At 40.4% G+C, this 17,565-nt stretch overlaps 1 protein-coding gene across 2 annotated transcripts in view; it reads right to left on the bottom strand.

The window, feature by feature from the left end:
* The window catches only part of ERC1 (ELKS/RAB6-interacting/CAST family member 1), a 351,929-nt gene extending 337,886 nt beyond the window's left edge, over positions 1-14,043 (bottom strand). For both annotated transcript variants that reach the window (XM_054386713.1, XM_054386714.1), the window contains exon 1: positions 13,375-14,043. In XM_054386713.1, coding sequence (XP_054242688.1) covers positions 13,375-14,043 — 669 coding nt within the window. The remainder of the gene's footprint in view (positions 1-13,374) is intronic.
* Positions 14,044-17,565: the final 3,522 nt, after the last annotated feature.

The raw sequence follows: 17,565 nt of genomic DNA, 5'->3' as shown, positions 1-17,565 counted from the left end.
CAGCAGTTAGAAGGTGCACTATTTCCAACTTGAATGGCTTAATAAAGGATTAACTGTGGAGCTACTGCAAGGATCTCACTAGCATGTTGCACAAGTGCAAAAAGCATTCCAAACCATAACCAGAACACACACAACAGTAACCACGCTTACTCCAACTGTTTGGTCAAGTATGTGCACAGAGCTTCTCATGAGTCATGGCAAAAGCATTCTTACTACAATTTTCCTTACTGCCACAACCACCTGCTAGTTCAAGCCAAAATTAATTGTTTTAAGAAGAGTCTAGATTAACTCATATCATTGCAAGATGGGTGGTGTTTTGGGGTTTTTTTGAGTTGTCTCCCAGTTAGGTTCCACCTCAGCATGAGGAGGAACTTCTCTACTGTGAGGGTCATGAAGCACTGGAAAGGCTGCCCAGAGAGGTTGTGGAGTCTCCTTCTCTGGAGGCTTTCAAGACCCATCTGGATGCATTAATGTGCAACCTGTGCTAGATTCTATGGTCCTGCTCTGGCAGGGGGTCGGACTTGATGATCTCCAGAGGTCACTTCCAACCCTAACATCCTGTGATCCCTAAATTACTGCAGATAATTCCATTATTTGGAAGCTCCCAAATATGGTGATGAAGTTAGAAGGTCCAAACACCCACTGCAAAGAGGGTCACAACAGGGTTAGCTTTCATTCTTCTTCACCTGTAAAAAATGCTATTAACTGCACATATACAGCATGCTATTTACTTTTTTACATGAAAGTATACCTATGTTTCCTTAGAGAGGTCCCTCCTTTCAGTAACTAGGCTCACAGAACTATTAAAGTGGTTACTCGTTAACAAGCTCACAACCTTATGGCCAAACTTTACCCATTAGATACTGGCTGAAGGAGAAAGCCTTAAAAAATTGTCCTCCAAATCAAAGACTCTGTGGAAAGAGAAATTTTACTTTATTCACCTGATATACAGGCTGATGGAAAATTCCTCTACCCTCAAAGAAAATTAAATACATCACATCTTTTGTACAATTACTCTGGATAAACCATTAATCTTCACAAGCAACTATATTTGTTAATTTTAACATATGCAGACACACAAAAAAAGAAAATTTCAGAGAAGTACCTACATTTGTTAGGCTAATGTAAACCACACAAAGATTGCTATACCTAGTCAGATCAAAGAATTATCTCCATTTTTACAACTGCACTCTCCCAAAGCTCTTGTCTCCTTCCTCATCAGGATTACTGAGCAGGATAATCAGAAAAGCACTGAAATTTTGGTGTTTACCTAGTAAACATGACACTGTCATTTGTACTCCTACACCAAAGTGAGATGAATCATGAATCATTGAACAGTCCGATTCTCCACATCTATCCAATTGAGGAAATAATGCAGGCTCCAGCACAGGGGCACAATTTCCTAGCAACTAATTAAAAGCCTTTACTATGATTCTTCTTTTTGCCCACTTTCTTTTTGTAGCATTATTCTGGGGTTCACCATTTCACCTATTAGCACTAATCAGCCTGAAGCTTTTATCATCCTCTCCAGGGATGTACTTCTTTCATCCAGCTGAGAAATCTTGCCATAGAAGGCAAACCCACTTTCAGACTCTTCATATGCACGTTTTTAGTGGATGCAAAATCCAGACCAATAATTAAGTCTTACTGTGAACTGAGGGGTCTTTATCTGTGGATCAGATGAACGATTGTGCCCCCTATGACTTCCATGAAACACACCCTAACCTAAAGAGAGTAGGAGCAAATCTTACCCTACAATCCTTTTCTCTACTTTAAAGTATAAAATGCAACTAAGACCACCTTCTTCTTATGTGGAAGAGGAAAACCTCACAGTTGCTTCCTGTTTGTGTGCATGAAATGCATCTCCTGGTCCCTGAAAAGCAGAAAAAGTAATTTCATATTGTAGCACGGTGGCCAGAAGGTGTGCAGCATGTACGCAACACAGCACAATGACCAGCTACACTGAAAGGATCTAGCCTAGCCTGTAGAAGTATGACCATTCTGAAAGACATTTTCTTTCTCTTTAGATCAGAGACAAGGCATGAATTGCCTATGGAGGATCAGCCTCTTTTACAGTACAGCTTTACTTTACAAGCAGGTTGGTGTTTCTTAGCTGTGTTGCTTTTGACATTTTGAACATTTCTAGTTGTAAAAGTGTAAGAGTTTTGGTCTGATGCCCTGAACCCTTTAAGAAATCAAATGGTTAGTATTAAACATTTCCATCTCTCAAAACAGACATAGCCAGAAGGACAAGACTCGTGGAAGCTTAGAGATGTGAGCTCAGATGCTGGAATAGGATACATGGGTATCTCACCCCTCTAAAATGAGGAAAGCTCTAATCACCCTAAAGTTATTTTTGTTGTTGCTTCAGTTTGCTTCTGTTATCAGAGAAGCGATATCCATTTATAATCTGTAAAGCCTAATAGCAAGGGCTAAAAAAAGTGTCTTCAGTGTCAAGGTTCCTTCCTGATCCAAAAGAACTGAAGCTAATCAATCATTTAAGCCCAAGAAAAGCATTCTTGCACTTGCAGGTCATCAAAGACATGCTGCATCACAAACATATGTTCAGAAAGCTTTTCTCTCCTCTCAGTCATAAATAAGTACGTGTCATCTGACACACAATTCCACTAAAATCCAGACCATTACACAGACAATTCCATGACTCCTGGCAAGGAAGAAAGGTATGTGATCCTCAGCTCACTGCATTAAAAATGGGAGGATTTGCATATGTGCTTTTTTTTTTTTAAATGCCAGGAGGAATCAACTATTATGGAAGAACTAGCTCCTGTACAAAGCATTTGAAAAACAATAAAGATTTTCATTTCTGCATGGTGGCAGTTCATGTGTTGATTTGCTTTAATCTCATAAAGCAATAAAACATGAAAAGAAATGCATGGCCCTTCATTCTTTGGAATCAACATCAATGGGTTGGGCCCAATGATCTCTTGAGGGCCCCTCCAACCTCTGATATACTGTGATACTGTGAATCCACATACTTAGAAGACCATCTGTTGTCAAAATTCAACAAGCCAAGAGAGGTGGTACCTGACCCATAGTGTACTTTCTGCATCTGTGAAGCATTCTGACAGCAAGAGCATTTTAGTGAAGTAACTACTCCTTGACAGTGCTGCTCATAAGAACATGATGGTGCTACAATATGTATCAGACAGGCAAAAACGCAGTCACACATACCATTGGTACAGATACCAGTGAGGCTCAATTAATGTTGGACTACCACTTATTTCTTGCTTGTTTTTCCAAACTTTGGCTGTCTCCGTGTTTCTTTGCCCAACCCACCAGAGCAGGGGTGTGAAGGGGGAGGAAAAATGAAGAAGTAGGAAAGGGTACCACTGCAGGAACAGAAATGCACAGCAACATGCTATAGAACCTGGTAACTATGATGATATCATGCAGCAGTCATCATTAAATGAAGTGCCTTTCTAAAAAGCAGAATGTATTCACCACCCCTCTGTTCTATTTGCAAAGCACTGGAAAAGGTATTTTTTATGCACAACTAATCTCCATCCCTTTCTCCCTCCCTCCAGAAAAAGCTTATTTTCTCTCTGTTCTGAATGAGATTAGAAAAGCCATCACTCCTGTAACCTGGGTTTGACCTGGTGTGCTTACAATGAACTGCCCAGCATCACTAGGAAACTACATGCTTGCCTTTAAATTTCATACAGAATCATAGAATGCTCTGGGTTGGAAGGGACCTTCAAAGGTTATCCAGTCCAACCCCGATGTTATGGAGCCAAATTGTGGAAGAATATAACTGCCTCCAATTAACTGCTCACGCTTTTTGGCTTATAGTACTTGTTTTCCAAACTAGTGACAATTTTCAGATTTTAAAAGCAATCCATACAGAAACTGCAGGCAGCATAGAGTATTAACGACCAAAGAATTTTTGTCTTTGTTTCAAGGGTATCTTGGACCAGCAGTCCCTACCCAGGGCAAAGCAGCCCACTGTGCACACACCTGAGTCACTTAACCAGTAACAGGAAAAAGTAGCAGCACATAAATGTGAAAAAAAAAAAAAAGCTGTATACAGATGAATAAACATTTTGAATGCAACAGCCATGACACGCTTAGCTTCACCAATGACATTACTTAGCATTGCAGTTTACAAATGAAGTTGCTAAAATTAACCTGAAGAAGCCGGTCACATGCTATTTATTCCTGTAACTATTAATAAACAAGTTTAACTCTGATTTATAATGCAGTGGTCACTAGATATGTACTTAATGGTCTTCTGTGCCAGTGTTTCAGCATCTGATCATGTTCATTTCAATAAGCACACACAGGTAATAAGAAAACTAATTTATGCTTCACGGTTTTTTGGGGTTGGTTTGGTTGGCTTGGGGAGGAAGGGGGAGTTGGTGTGGGGTTTTGGTTGGTTTTGAAGGTGTTTTTTTTTTGCTATGGTTTGAATTTGCTGGGTTGTGGGGTTCTTTTCAAGAAATCCAGTCTTTTCCTAGGTGAAGCCATAAGAAGGAATTAAGGGAGGCTGACTGACAGAAATCCCAAGCTATCATAACATCTTTTTAAATCCTGATCGAGGTATTGATAATGAATCCTCCCATGGATTCTTTCTTTATGGTTTAAATGTAAACACTGACTCTGCAACTGCAAGGCAAGATCTATGTTAGCATGCCCCAATTTCTCCCAGTCAGTATCAAAGTTTTGAGTGTTTAGTCAAAGGTTATAAATTTTTAAAAACACTTATATACAAAATTGTATTATTCCTTCACTAAGAATAAAGGAAAACAAACTAATAGCCTTTGGAAGCCAAAGTGACTGTACAAACCACAACACAACAAGGCACAAATCAGTTACAGAGCACTCCAACAGTAAGAAGTCAATCAAGGAGGGTTTTGCTGATTTACTGAGATCTTCAAGTTAGAATGGTGCTTTGCAAAAACTCATCATTGATACCTGCTTCTCAATGCTGCCAATAGAATAAGAAAAGAAACCAACAACCCAAAAAAAACATTTTTGCTTCACAGTTTAAGGTACTAAGCAAATCACTTAGACACAATTGATATCACCACAGAAAAGAACTAACTACACTTCATCCTTGGGTTTTTTTCCATCATTAGAAGTGACTCTGGTCTTTCCAAGAGGATCTAGTATAAATCTACAAATACTATTAAAAAAACCCCACATTTGTGGAGACCTTGTGGGTTATGAAACTAAAGTTTGCTGAAAAGACTTTCTTTTCAAGGTCTTGGAATTGTTATCTTCAGATTAAAAACATGGAGCTACAAATTTGATCCACTACATGTAGCAGGTATAGTCATTCCTCCCTCTGTTCATCAGATTGTTCCAAAAATTCTAATCAAAAACTACAAAGGAGCTGTACACTGGAACTTCTACAGCACAACCCCCTTTCTTTTCTTTTTTCCCTCCTTCAAGCTAGGGTTAAAGTGGCATTTCAGCGTTTCTTTCTTCAACTACTAATTCAGATAGCTGGCATGACTGCTCCTGGTAAGTTATCCAACACAGTAACCACTTTCAGAGTACAGAAATGTCTTCTCTAAGCTCTTATATCTCTAATCCTTATCTCAAATATACATTGTTATATGTGTGTATATATACCCTAAATACAAAAGTTTCTCTTATTAATATCTTAAACATTATACAGACTGTTAAGAGGATATTAGCTAGCCTACTTCATTACATTTTAAAAAAAGCAACAACTCTTCCCAACTAACAGTTTAGTCCTGGCAGCCCACTCTGCTGTCTCATCGTCAAGCCCACAATGCTTTGTAATATCACCAAATCCAAGAGACTTAAAAACCTCTCTGTTTCAGCATCCATGAAGACTGGCATATGCATTATCAGTACAATTGTTAGGATTGGAAGGGACCTCAAGGATCATCCAGTTCCAACCCCCCTGCCGTGGGCAGGAACACCTCACACTACAGCAGGTTGCTCACAGCCATTTCCAGCCTGGCTGCAAAAACCTACAGGGAAGAGGCATCCACTACCTCCCTGGGAAACCTGTTCAAGTGTCTCACCACCCTCATGGGGAAGAACTTCCTCCTAATATCTGATCTGAATCTACCCATTTCTAGTTTTGTTCCATCCCCCCCAGTCCTATCACTCCCTGCCACCCTCAAAAGTCCCTCCCCCCAGCTTTCTTGTAGCCCTCTTCAGATACTGCAAGACCACAAGAAGGTCTCCTCAGAGCCTTCTCTTCTCCAGACTGAACAACCCCAACTCTCTCAGTCTGTCCTCATAGCAGAGGTGCTCCAGCCCTCTGATCATCCTCGTGACCCTTCTCTGGACACCTTCCAGCATCTCCAGATCTTTCCTGTAACAGAGGCTCCAGAACTGGACAGTGTTTCAGGTGGGGTCTCACCAGAGCAGAGTAGAGGGGTAGAATCACATCCCCTGACCTGCAGGCTATGTTTCTCTTGCTGCAGCCCAGGCTCTGGTTGACTCTCTGGGCTGAAAGTGCTCAGTGTTGGCTCATGTTGAGCTTCTCGTCCGTCAGCACCTCTGAGTCCCTCTCCTCAGGGCTGCTCTCAAGCCAGTCCGTGCCCAGCCTGGACTTGTGCTTGGGATTGCCTCTACCCAGAGGCAGGACCCTGCCCTTGGTCTTGTTGAACCTCATGAGGTTGCCATGGGCCCAGCCCTGCAGCCTGTCCAGGTGCCTCTAGATGGATCCCTTCCCTCCAGCCTGTCTGCTGCACCACACAACTTGGTGTCATCAGCAAACTTGCTGAGGGTGCACTCAATGCCTCTGTCGATGGCACCAACAAAGATGTGGAACAAGACTGGTCCCAGCAGTGATCCCTGAGGGACTGTACTTGTCACTGGACTCCATTTGGCCTTGGACCCATTGACAGCCACTCTTTGGGTGTGGCCATCAAGCCAGTTCGTTACCCACTGAATGGTCCATCCCTGGAACCCGGACTACACCAGCTTGGAGACCAGGATGAGGTGCAGGACAGTGGTGAAGGCTTTGCTCAGGTCCAGGTAAATGACATCAGTTGCTTGGCCTTCATCTATTAATGTTGTGAACTTGTCACAGAAGGCCACCAGGTTTGTCAGGCAGGATTTGCCCTTGGTGAAGCTGTGCTGATTGCACCCAACCACCTCTTTGTTATTTTTCTGTCTCAGAAGTGCCTCCAGGAGGATCTGCTCCATGATCTTACCAGGCACAGAGGTGATACTGCCTGGTCTATAGTTCCCTGGGTCATCCTTCTTTCCCTGTTTGAAAATGGGAGTTATGTTTCCCCTTTTCCACTCAGTGGGGACCTCCCCAGCCTGTCATGACTTTTGGAATATAATAGAGAGTGGCTTAGCAACCTCATCCCCAGTTCCCTCAGCACCCATGGGTGTATCTCATCAGGTCCCATGGACTCGAACACTTACAGGTTCTTCAGGTGATCCTGAACCTGATCTTCACTCACCATGGGCAGTTCCTTCTTCCAGTCCCTGCCATTATTTTCTGTTAACTCAGGAGTGTGGCTGGAGCCCTTGCCAGTGAAGACTGAGGTAAAGAAGTCACTGAGAACCTCAGCCTTCTCTATGTCCCTTGTCACCAGCTCCCCTGTTTCCTTTCTCAGGGGGCCCACACCTTCCCTAGGCTTCTTTTTACCATTAATATACCTATAGAAGTTTTTACTGTTCCCCTTGATCTCCCTGGCTAGATTTAATTCTAATTCTAACTGAGCTCCTTTTGCCATGGACTGGCAATTCCATCAGAATTGCTCCTCTCCTTTCTGCTTAAATTAATACCATTAGGAAGTTGTAATATCAGTACTGGAATGCTGCTAAAAGGAACTATAATGTAGGACTATCTCTCTGCTCTTGCTGTCTTTTAGGAATATACATACTGAATGGTGCCATAATAAATACATTGCAACCCTAGTTAAGAGTGTAATGTCTGGACAGTCTCAATACTTAGCAGACAAAAGAACTGCAGCAAAGAGTCTGCTATTTAAAGTAATCCCTACTGTAGCTTCATAGTAAAAAAGCACACTTAAGCTCCCAAACTCAACAGTACCACTGATGTCACTCACTTTATTACAAGCTGCTTTTAAGTTGGTAGCACTCTCCTTGTATGTTTAAAGGATCAAGAACAGACAAGCTGCTCAGCCTATGCTACAGTTCCAAGTTACTCAAAGTATTAGATTTTACCTAAACAGGAAAGATGGGAGAAAAGAAGCATTGGCAAACCTAAATAAGCACAAAATGTCTAATTTTATTTCCTCACGGAACTGCAAGAAGAGACAAGAAGAGACAAGAAGGCTCATCCTTGGATACATTTACAGTAATTTTTGAAGTCACTACAAAGTGCTGCAACTTGATAAATGCCTCAAATATCAAGCACTCTGGAGAAGACAGTTGCAAGTTATTCTAAAAGGGAATTAGATTATAATTTCAGGCTGCAACTAGAGAAAGACAGAAAGCTGACAACATTCTGGAGAGCCAACAGACATCTGCCACTGCAAGAATTAAGTGTAATACTGTAGGGTACAGATAATACCTTTATCCAGTGCCTATGGGACTCCATATTACACCATTTAACATTCACAATGGGAGAAAGTTTAGCTTTCCATCAACTAGTAACCACCTCAGCCATGGCACTAGCATTAGAATGACAGAGTACCAAGACAAATCAAAACTTGGTTGTTAATACATATAGTTTAAAAAACAAAAACAAACCCACAACAACCCAACATAATTTAAATCAATGGAGAAGTGAGAATTAATCTGATTTTCAGGGTAAGAATCTAGTTATTAGGAGCTCAGACAGTTTAAGAAGGGCAGCACTCAAAGCATGTAAGAGGCTAATACAGACAACTAGGTTTTAAAACCTGAGATGCTCATTCCTTGCTACTATGAAATGGAGAATACATCTCACTCTACAGCAGAATGCTGGTCAAATGCTGGAGACACACCCATCACAATAAAGCAGATTAAGTGCTTACCCCAAGCAAGGTGAAATCCAGAAATATTTTCTTGGTTAAACCCTCTCTCAGACATCCAAGTCCTCTAACCACAAACAGACCACAGAAATACATCAAAGTAAAAAGATGGTTTCAGTGGAACCACATTATTTCAGCTGAAACATGAATCACATCTTAAAGGTAGATCTCAATCCAGGGGGAGATCTCAATGCAGGGCATCAGACATCAAATTTGCACTGCACTACTTCTTTCACAAGACAATCACCTTGTTACAAGCAAGTTTCAACTCAAAGGAGCTCCTTTGTTCTTAAGTTCCACATAGTCTATCATGGTCCAGTTCTTTTACAGAAATTATTCCTGTCTGAGTGCAAAAAATACTCACTGTCCTATTTTCCCTCTTCTGGCTTCTGATAAAGGTTTCCAAGGAAAACTTAAATGACATACACACAAAAAATATTTTTCAGCTCAGAAAAATACAATTCTTGCTAAAGCATGCTGAAGGGAGTGATATCATGCCAAAGTTATGCTCGTTTATTGGCTTCATTGGATCCTCCCATGATATGCATGGGGTTTGTTACCTTTGAGAAATCATTTGCACTCTCATCTTGGCTTCTTGCAAAGTACAATTGTTTAACTGATCCATACCACGCTTCAAACTATGGTGTTTCTCCAAGAACGTCTTTACTACAAGAGTATCTCCCATGTTTAGTTTTATCTCTTCAAAATGAGACAATGATATTCCACATTTATAAAAAGAAAGGATTTTCTGGATCTTCCAGATCACTAACAGAGGACGAAAAAGTTCAGCAGAAGATACACTCCCCAGCTGTAGTTATTTCCTCAGAGCAGCTGATGAATACAGCTGTGCTGCACCACAACTGGTGGAAACACCACAAGTGATCAAGACTAACGCACTCACAGCTCAAGGCAGAGGTGTGTGTGCACAACAGTACTATAGCCAAGGGATCCCTGCCACCTATTGTTCTAAAAAGTCAACCACAGAAGACATGTGACTGTCTCCAGACAGGCAGCATGCTCCTTAGACTCTGTAGTCATTCTCTTCTCTTTAGTGAACCCCGAAATTTTCTTGGAACTCAGTAAGCAATACATTGATAACAGTGCTGCTACATGTTCCCATGAAATGGGAAGGAAAACCCACAGACACCTGTGCATTTTTCACAGGAGGACGAGGCAGCAATCAACCAAACCTCACATTTCCATGTACTTTTAACAAAAAACAAGAGAAATTCCATCACTCAAAGCTGAGGTGACAAGAACTACAATCAGGGACAATCAAGTGTGCACAGAGGAATAAAGAGCCAAGACCGCAACAAAGAGATTGAAGATGTCTGTCAGATAATGGCTTGAGTCAGTCAGCATCTTGGCTCCATAAACTGAGTCAACGTATAACGATGCATTTGGTCTTAGCTAAATAAAGCACGTGCAAGAAATCTTCATTAAAAGTGATGTGCTGAAAAACTCATACTGAGGTCTAAAACACCCTTCCTGCAATTACACTGGAATTAATTTTATAGGGAAGATGAGGGGTAATGGTCCCCCAACAGATCTGAGAAATCCCTTGTTCACTGTCTAAATACAGAAGTCTGTTTAATTACAGTAAATCCTATTAAACTGATCTTCCTTATAAAGGACTGAAGTGACCAACTCCAAAAGGCTATAGAAGACATAATGAATTCAGAGTTTAATTAGGACACATGGTTAGCTAACCATAATCTATTAATTAGCATTCTTAGATTTTACAGCTCATTGCAATGATACCCTTTTACTTTTAAATTGCACCCTTCTCTTTTTTTGGACCAAAGTTATACAATTCCACCAGCATGGTAGTAATTATAGTGACTGCCTAGAGAACAGTGGCCTGGAAATATCTGTAAATGTTTAATTAGGAGATAAAGGAAAGATAAGGAAAAAACCCCAACACCTCAGATAAAGGAATCACTGCTCTCCAATCTACTTAGCCATTGCTTAATTCATTTTAAACCACACATTCACAGCATTTTTCCTGCAAGATTTCCACAGCATCCTCAAATGTTCAAAACTGATTTCAGAGAAAATGTTATCATATTCTGAGGTATTCTTTTCAGTATGGAAACAGAACATAAAAATGGAAAAAATCTGAGAATACTTATCCTGCAGCTAAAATACAAAGAGTAGCACAAAGCTGAGTGAGTAATATTCCATGTATTTATTTACACTGATACTACAACACTATAACTACAATTTTCACAGGATTACTCCTTTTAAGGAAATCCTGCTTTGGTAATAAAAATGATTTAACTTTGGCTTTTCTTCACTCCAAGAAGACACATGAAAATCAATATGAAATGTTGCACACATTAACAAATCCCACATTGTGACACTTACTACTCAGTAAGAACAGAGTTATAAAACTACATGACAAGTTCATTACATTATTTCATACTAACTCAGGAAAAGCATCATACCTCCTTCAACTCAGTTCTTCAAAAAGTGAAAAGAAAAACCGATCACTGAAAGTTTCAGTGCATCAGGTTATCAGTAACCAAATGGAATCTAGTAGTTAAGATATGTCACCTGAAAGCAGAGTATAACATTTCAGTACTACCAGCACTATTGTCAAGGATTAGGGCTGAGTTGGCCACTAAATAAGTGACAGATGCTATCTATGACCTCCTCTAGCTTCCCAAAAGAGAAGAGAAAGAATAAGGGAGAAGCTTATGAATTAGAAAACTAAAACAGCTTTAATGAAAATAACAATAAAATGAAATGCACACAAATATATATAAAACCAACATCAAATCCAACCCCCCTGATGAAAACTACATCACTGACACCAATGATGCTGTGGGAAACACTGAAAAAGTACCAGAATAGACTCAATAGCAGATGGTAACTAGAATTAGCATCTGGGTTCTGGAACTAGATTCAGGAACTGGGGAATGGGCTCAAGGGTAAACCACAGAGTCCTCCTTGGACAGCAGCCATTGAAGAAGAAAGCTTGACCCTCAGCTTTACACCCAATATGAGGTATATGGGAAGGAAGCCCTCAGTGGTCAGTTTAGGGTCAATTGCCCTATCCACTCCTCCCTGCAGATGCAGCCTTTTACTCTGCACCCACTGTAGTGCATAAGGTTCAGCAGTGACTTCGGCCTGCACACCAATCCATGGTACTAAGTAGAAACATTGAGTGTTAGCACTACTAGAAGCAGACACTGTGAAAGCATGCCACTAAGTTCAGGAAGTGAAGGTGCTTAGAAGAGACTGAGCTGAGAAGTAAAATCCCTGAACAGAATTAGTTTTGTTCTAACTCAAACCAGTACAACTATTTTTTTCCTCCAGCAGTTTCCCTCTCCCCTCTAACATCCTAACACGAATCTTAAGAAGCGCTGCCTAAAATAGCAATTGTACTTGAAGAGTTTCAAGAACTTGATGGTGCTTGAATTATGGAAACTATTTTATTAAACTTTCTTGGATAGTTAAAAAACTCAATACGGAAAGTAATTATGTTGTGGTGAAAGCTGACTTACATTTCAGGAAACCTTTGGGCATGTGCTCTCTAAGGGCGGTGAAGATTCTTACCTGAGTCCCAAGAGATGCCTAACTTGTATTTAGGCAGAAACAACTAACCACGAGGACACTAACTCAAAGGCAAGAAGTTACTTCACAGTTAAACAAGCAAGAAGGTCTAGGTGGGAAAATTTCTAATATGCAGAGATGACTACAAAGAGACCTCAAATTTAATCAGCCTCTCAGTTTTATTCTAATTTATAGATGCTCTTATGAGGGACAAAACAAAAGAATGAGATGCCCAAGATTCTCTGTTTTTCTGCCTATTTTCTAACTAACCAGACCACTAAAAAAAAACAAACAAAAAACCACCAAACACTTGTAAGGTGCTTTATGCTTGCATAACAAGATATGCAGAGCTTATGACAAAAGAATAGATGAGCAGGTATTCAATATTAGGTATTAAATATTTAAATGTAGCAAAGAACACAACTTATATCTGTTTGTGAAGACTGCGGGTCTGGAAGTTTTAAATGAGGCTCTAAAATAAGACCAATGTAATGTGAACTTTGTTTTACTGGCAACCTGTCAACATTCAGCAACAGTTCAGTTGTATCTGGGGTCAGCGGTAAGCACGTTCTTCATCTCAGAGAACGCTTCAAGAGGAAGCACTGATGAAATATTAATTATGAACAGAGTAAAACACTTCCAAAAGGAAACTGAGTGGTTAGCATCAGTCCAAAGAGAAAAACCATGTGACACATAAGGAGAAACAAGCACTCAAAGAGTGGCTTACAGTTCTGACACGAAACATTAAGGGGCTTGCAAACTGAAAACATATCTTATTCATACCAATTACCTTTCAAAAGCACCAATATAGTTTAGCTGCTTAAATGTAACATGCAGGTTTATTAAACTCATGCAACAGTGACATTAGATGACAAACCTGGTTTTCTTCTTGCAAAACTCTATATTGCTCCTTCCAAATGGTGATTTTTGAAGCTTCATCTTTCCTCAGAGCTCGTTCCTTTTTTAGCTCAGGACTCCAGAAGGTCTTGATACTGTTCATGGAAGAACTCAGCTTGCTTTCTTTCACCTCCACATCCTTGCGCAGCAGATCGTTTTCCCTCAATACCTCTTTGAGTTGCGTCTGCAGATCCATTATTGTGTTATCCCTGGCCTGGCGCAGCGAGTGAGGCACGGTGGATGCCATACTCACTGGAGGGAGATGGTGATCTCCAAATGCAATAGTATCACTGGCAACTCCACTACTGGCAATGTTAGGGCTGCTACCCATTGCAGTCATCCTAACACCGTAAGGCAGCCGCCCCCCAGATCGGCCCAGCGTCATGGTGCTTTTTGGGGTGTCTGCACCAACATTCTCATGGTCACTTAGATACATAGGGCCAGACGTAGCATAGGCAGCATTTAAGGACTGAATATTTTCCATAGAAAGAGTTTTCCCACTGCCACCCCCAGTACTACTCCCAGAACCACCTCCTGTACTGTTGGTTCGACGATGGCCCAAGCGTGGTGAGCGTGGCAGCCTTGGTGAACGCCCTGGACTCTGGTTGCTTGGCTCAACCTTACCGACTGACCGAGCACTTCCATACATGATTAAGCTGGTGTTGGGAGGCGATTAGATAGGCATAAAATCAGGAATGAGAAAAATCCTGTTAAGTTCTTCAACGGTTCTAAGTCAGCTTAAGGCCAATCACAATTTATAAGAGATCCAGCTGTCCATCTTTGCAGTCACGTGCTCACGATGTTCAGGACCATATCTGTATCAATAAGAATAACATATTAAAGTCCGTATCAATAAAAACAACAAATTAAACACCTCATTTATCACCAACCATTTTGTTCCACATTAAAGTATGTTCTATTACCTTCACACTTCTGCAACATCTTTTCAATTCCCACTCACAAAAAAGCAATTTTACTTAAACCCTAATATTTAAACTCAAAAAGGAACATGCATTCTTGCTTTCCTCATGTTATATTACAGTAAAAAGAGAGAGGGGCAAAAAAAAAAGACCCACCAACTTTCAAGTCCTAGTTTTGTTAATCAGGGCCTGAACTCTACAAAAGTTGTTTTTTTCCCCCTACTTCCAACTGGTCCTAATTCTTTAACTGTTACCTTTATGAATAACAGACAATCCAAAATCAAAGCCCATTCACAGCAATGCGATCAATGAGGCCAAGAACAACAAGAGAATCACACCTGCACTGGAAACTAGTTCACCTCCTGTTTCCTCTCAAATCGGGATCCAGTCCTAAACATGAATTCTACCTCTCTACTCTGCCCTGCTGAGACCACACCTCAAATACTGTGTCCAGTTTTGGGCTCCTCAGTTCATAAGAGACAGAGACCTGCTGGAGAGAATCCAATGGAGAGCCACAAGGATGCTTAGGGGACTTGAGCAGCTCCCCTATGAAGAGAGACAGAGCCCTGGGGCTGTTTAGTCTGGAGAAGAGAAGGCTGAGAGGGATATGTATAAATATCTGAGGGGTGGGTGTCAAGGGGAGGGGGCCAGGCTCTTTTCAGTGGTACACAGCAATAAGACAAGGACCAATGGATACAAACTTGAACACAGAAGGTTTCAGCTCAACATGAGAAGAAACTGCTTCATGGTAAGGGTGACAGAGCCCTGGAGCAGGCTGCCCAGAGAGATTGTGGAGTCTCCTTCTCTGGAGACTTTCCAACCCTACTTGGATGCATTCCTGTGCAGACTGCCCTGGGTGATCCTGCTTTTGGCAGGGGGGTTGGACAGGATGATCTCTGGAGGTCCCTTCCAGCCTCTCATATACTGTGACGACTTAAATGTGTGTTCAAGTACTGATTTCAATCAAAATATACATTAACCAGCTCATATTAATTCCATTAAATAATATCATTCCAACAGCATAGACCTCCTAAAACACAGAACAGTATGACACCTTCATGCTGCCATTCCTCCTCCCCTCTACTTTTTATTTACACAAGAACTACGGTAGTACATGAAATAAAATTCCTTAATTTTGCACAGTAAAATTATGCTATTCTACAAGTGCCAGCAGGTAACTCTTTCACACAGGGGCACTGGGCTGAGGTCATTGTTAGTAGCCAAGGTCTAGCAAAGGAGCAAAAAGGAATGAAATCCACGCTTGTGACTGAACTATTGTACCATACAACTACTCTCACTATACGTTTGTCTTTTTTATTTATTATTTTTCCCAGGGTAAACTATTTCAAGTCACTGTTGGGCTCAACTGAAATCAAAACTAGGACACTGAATTATCCCTGATCTGACTTCTCCCCATTACATGAAAGAACACCAGACAGTGTCCAAAGAGCAGCAGCCTCTTATATATCCCATCATGTTTCCTTTCACACCAGCTTTCATCTAGCCTCACCTTCTGCTCAGAAATTAGGTTTGCCAGATATTATGAATCAATTTTTCCAAACCCTAGGGCATGTTTGAGAAAGAATAATTGGGCAAAGAGATGAAAGACTAGTCTTACAAGAAGAATACATTTAGAAAAGAATTTGCAGGAATAGTAAAAGGGAATGGAGGGGAAGAGACCAAAAACATCATATTGTAAAAAAACACTGGAAAAGGGTAGAAAGAAAAAAAAAGTAAAAGCTTGATGAAGAAAAGATACTTCATTTATCCTTTCAGAAACAAGTTAGTATAGGAAAAGCTCTAACAAGAAATACTTTTAAAACGTTCAGTTTAACCTTAAATTTTCAAATAAAAATGGTGTCAGAGTAAAAACAGTGCTTTGTCATTTTCCCACTGTTTCATAGAAGACACAGTAGCATGAGTAATTTTACAAATCTTATGGAAGCTGATACTGTTTTGTAAGCAATCCTCAAGAAATTTAAGTGCTCACTCTCTTTTTTTAAATGACAACCAAAGCTAGTAACAATATTGCTATGGAATATTCTACAACATACATATACAGGAAAATGAGCCCAAGAAGGACAGCCTTAATAACAGAAGTTAGCTACTGAAGCACCACCTACAGATTATCCTTTTTAAAGAGAAGCTACAGATAAGTCATTTCTAGTATTTCAGCTACATATCCTTATGCAAAACAGTACTGAAATATGAACTATGTAACAAAGTCTCCAGTGTTCCGCCGGATTTGCTTTAATAAGCAAGATACCGTGCCCAAGATCTGGAAGAAAAATGCTTCCTTCCAAATATAAAAGTTATTTCAAACTTATCTCACTGTTTGAGTTATCAAAATGCTAACAATGCTGCTGTGACACCACTTGAACACTCAAAGCAAGTCACATATTATTTCTTAGACACTACATAAAGTACACTCCACTGGGAGCTTGCATTCATGAAGATTCTTCAGAAAATTAATCCCAATCACAGCACTTGATGAAATTGCTAGAAACTCACCACAGTAAATCAGTGCACTCATTCCTTTAACAGCCTTAAAGGAGTTTAACTTGAAGAAAAAGATCAGACGTGTTTTATTCTGTGCAGCTTTGTTAAATCACCTTCTCCCCCACCCCCTTCTTCCCCCCCAAAAAATAGGTTTAAAAGCTGCTAGGAGTAGATTACTGTGGCAGAAGGAACGCTGTCCAACTGCGACATGAGTGCTATCAACCGTTTCTACTTTGCAAGCTCTCCTGTAGGTTTCCAAAAACTTTGGTCCTTTCTGACAATCCAGGAGCTCTCCATTCAGATGACAAAGGAAGAGACTACAAGCAGCTGTTTAAAAAACAAAACTGCTGAAGCCAGCAGACCATTTCTCCTCAAGACACCCTGCATACCTTCACATTTGTGAAGCAAAATTCTCTGGTTCACCATTCATTAACCAAAACTTCCAAAGACCATACTACCTATGAGCCAAATCTCCAAAAGGTAGCATTAGCCAAAATAAAAACTTCATACAGATACCTGGCTTGTCATAGTAGCTTTGCCAGTACAGAGACATACAACTGACCTGTTTTAGTATTAGTTGAAAATGTTATCTGGTGGTTATAAAAAAACTTGAAAGAAGGATAATAAAAAGCTTAAAAATAAAATATAAGAATTGCACAATATTGTAGAAAAACGTTTGAGAAAAAGGCAGTTATAAATGCATATTCTGTGCGTAACAGTACATTCTGCCTGAAGTGACAGGTATGAAAAAT

Source organism: Indicator indicator, chromosome 14 (genome assembly GCF_027791375.1).
Source record: "Indicator indicator isolate 239-I01 chromosome 14, UM_Iind_1.1, whole genome shotgun sequence".
Taxonomy (NCBI): domain Eukaryota; kingdom Metazoa; phylum Chordata; class Aves; order Piciformes; family Indicatoridae; genus Indicator; species Indicator indicator.
This window is presented reverse-complemented; position numbering and strand designations above follow the sequence as displayed.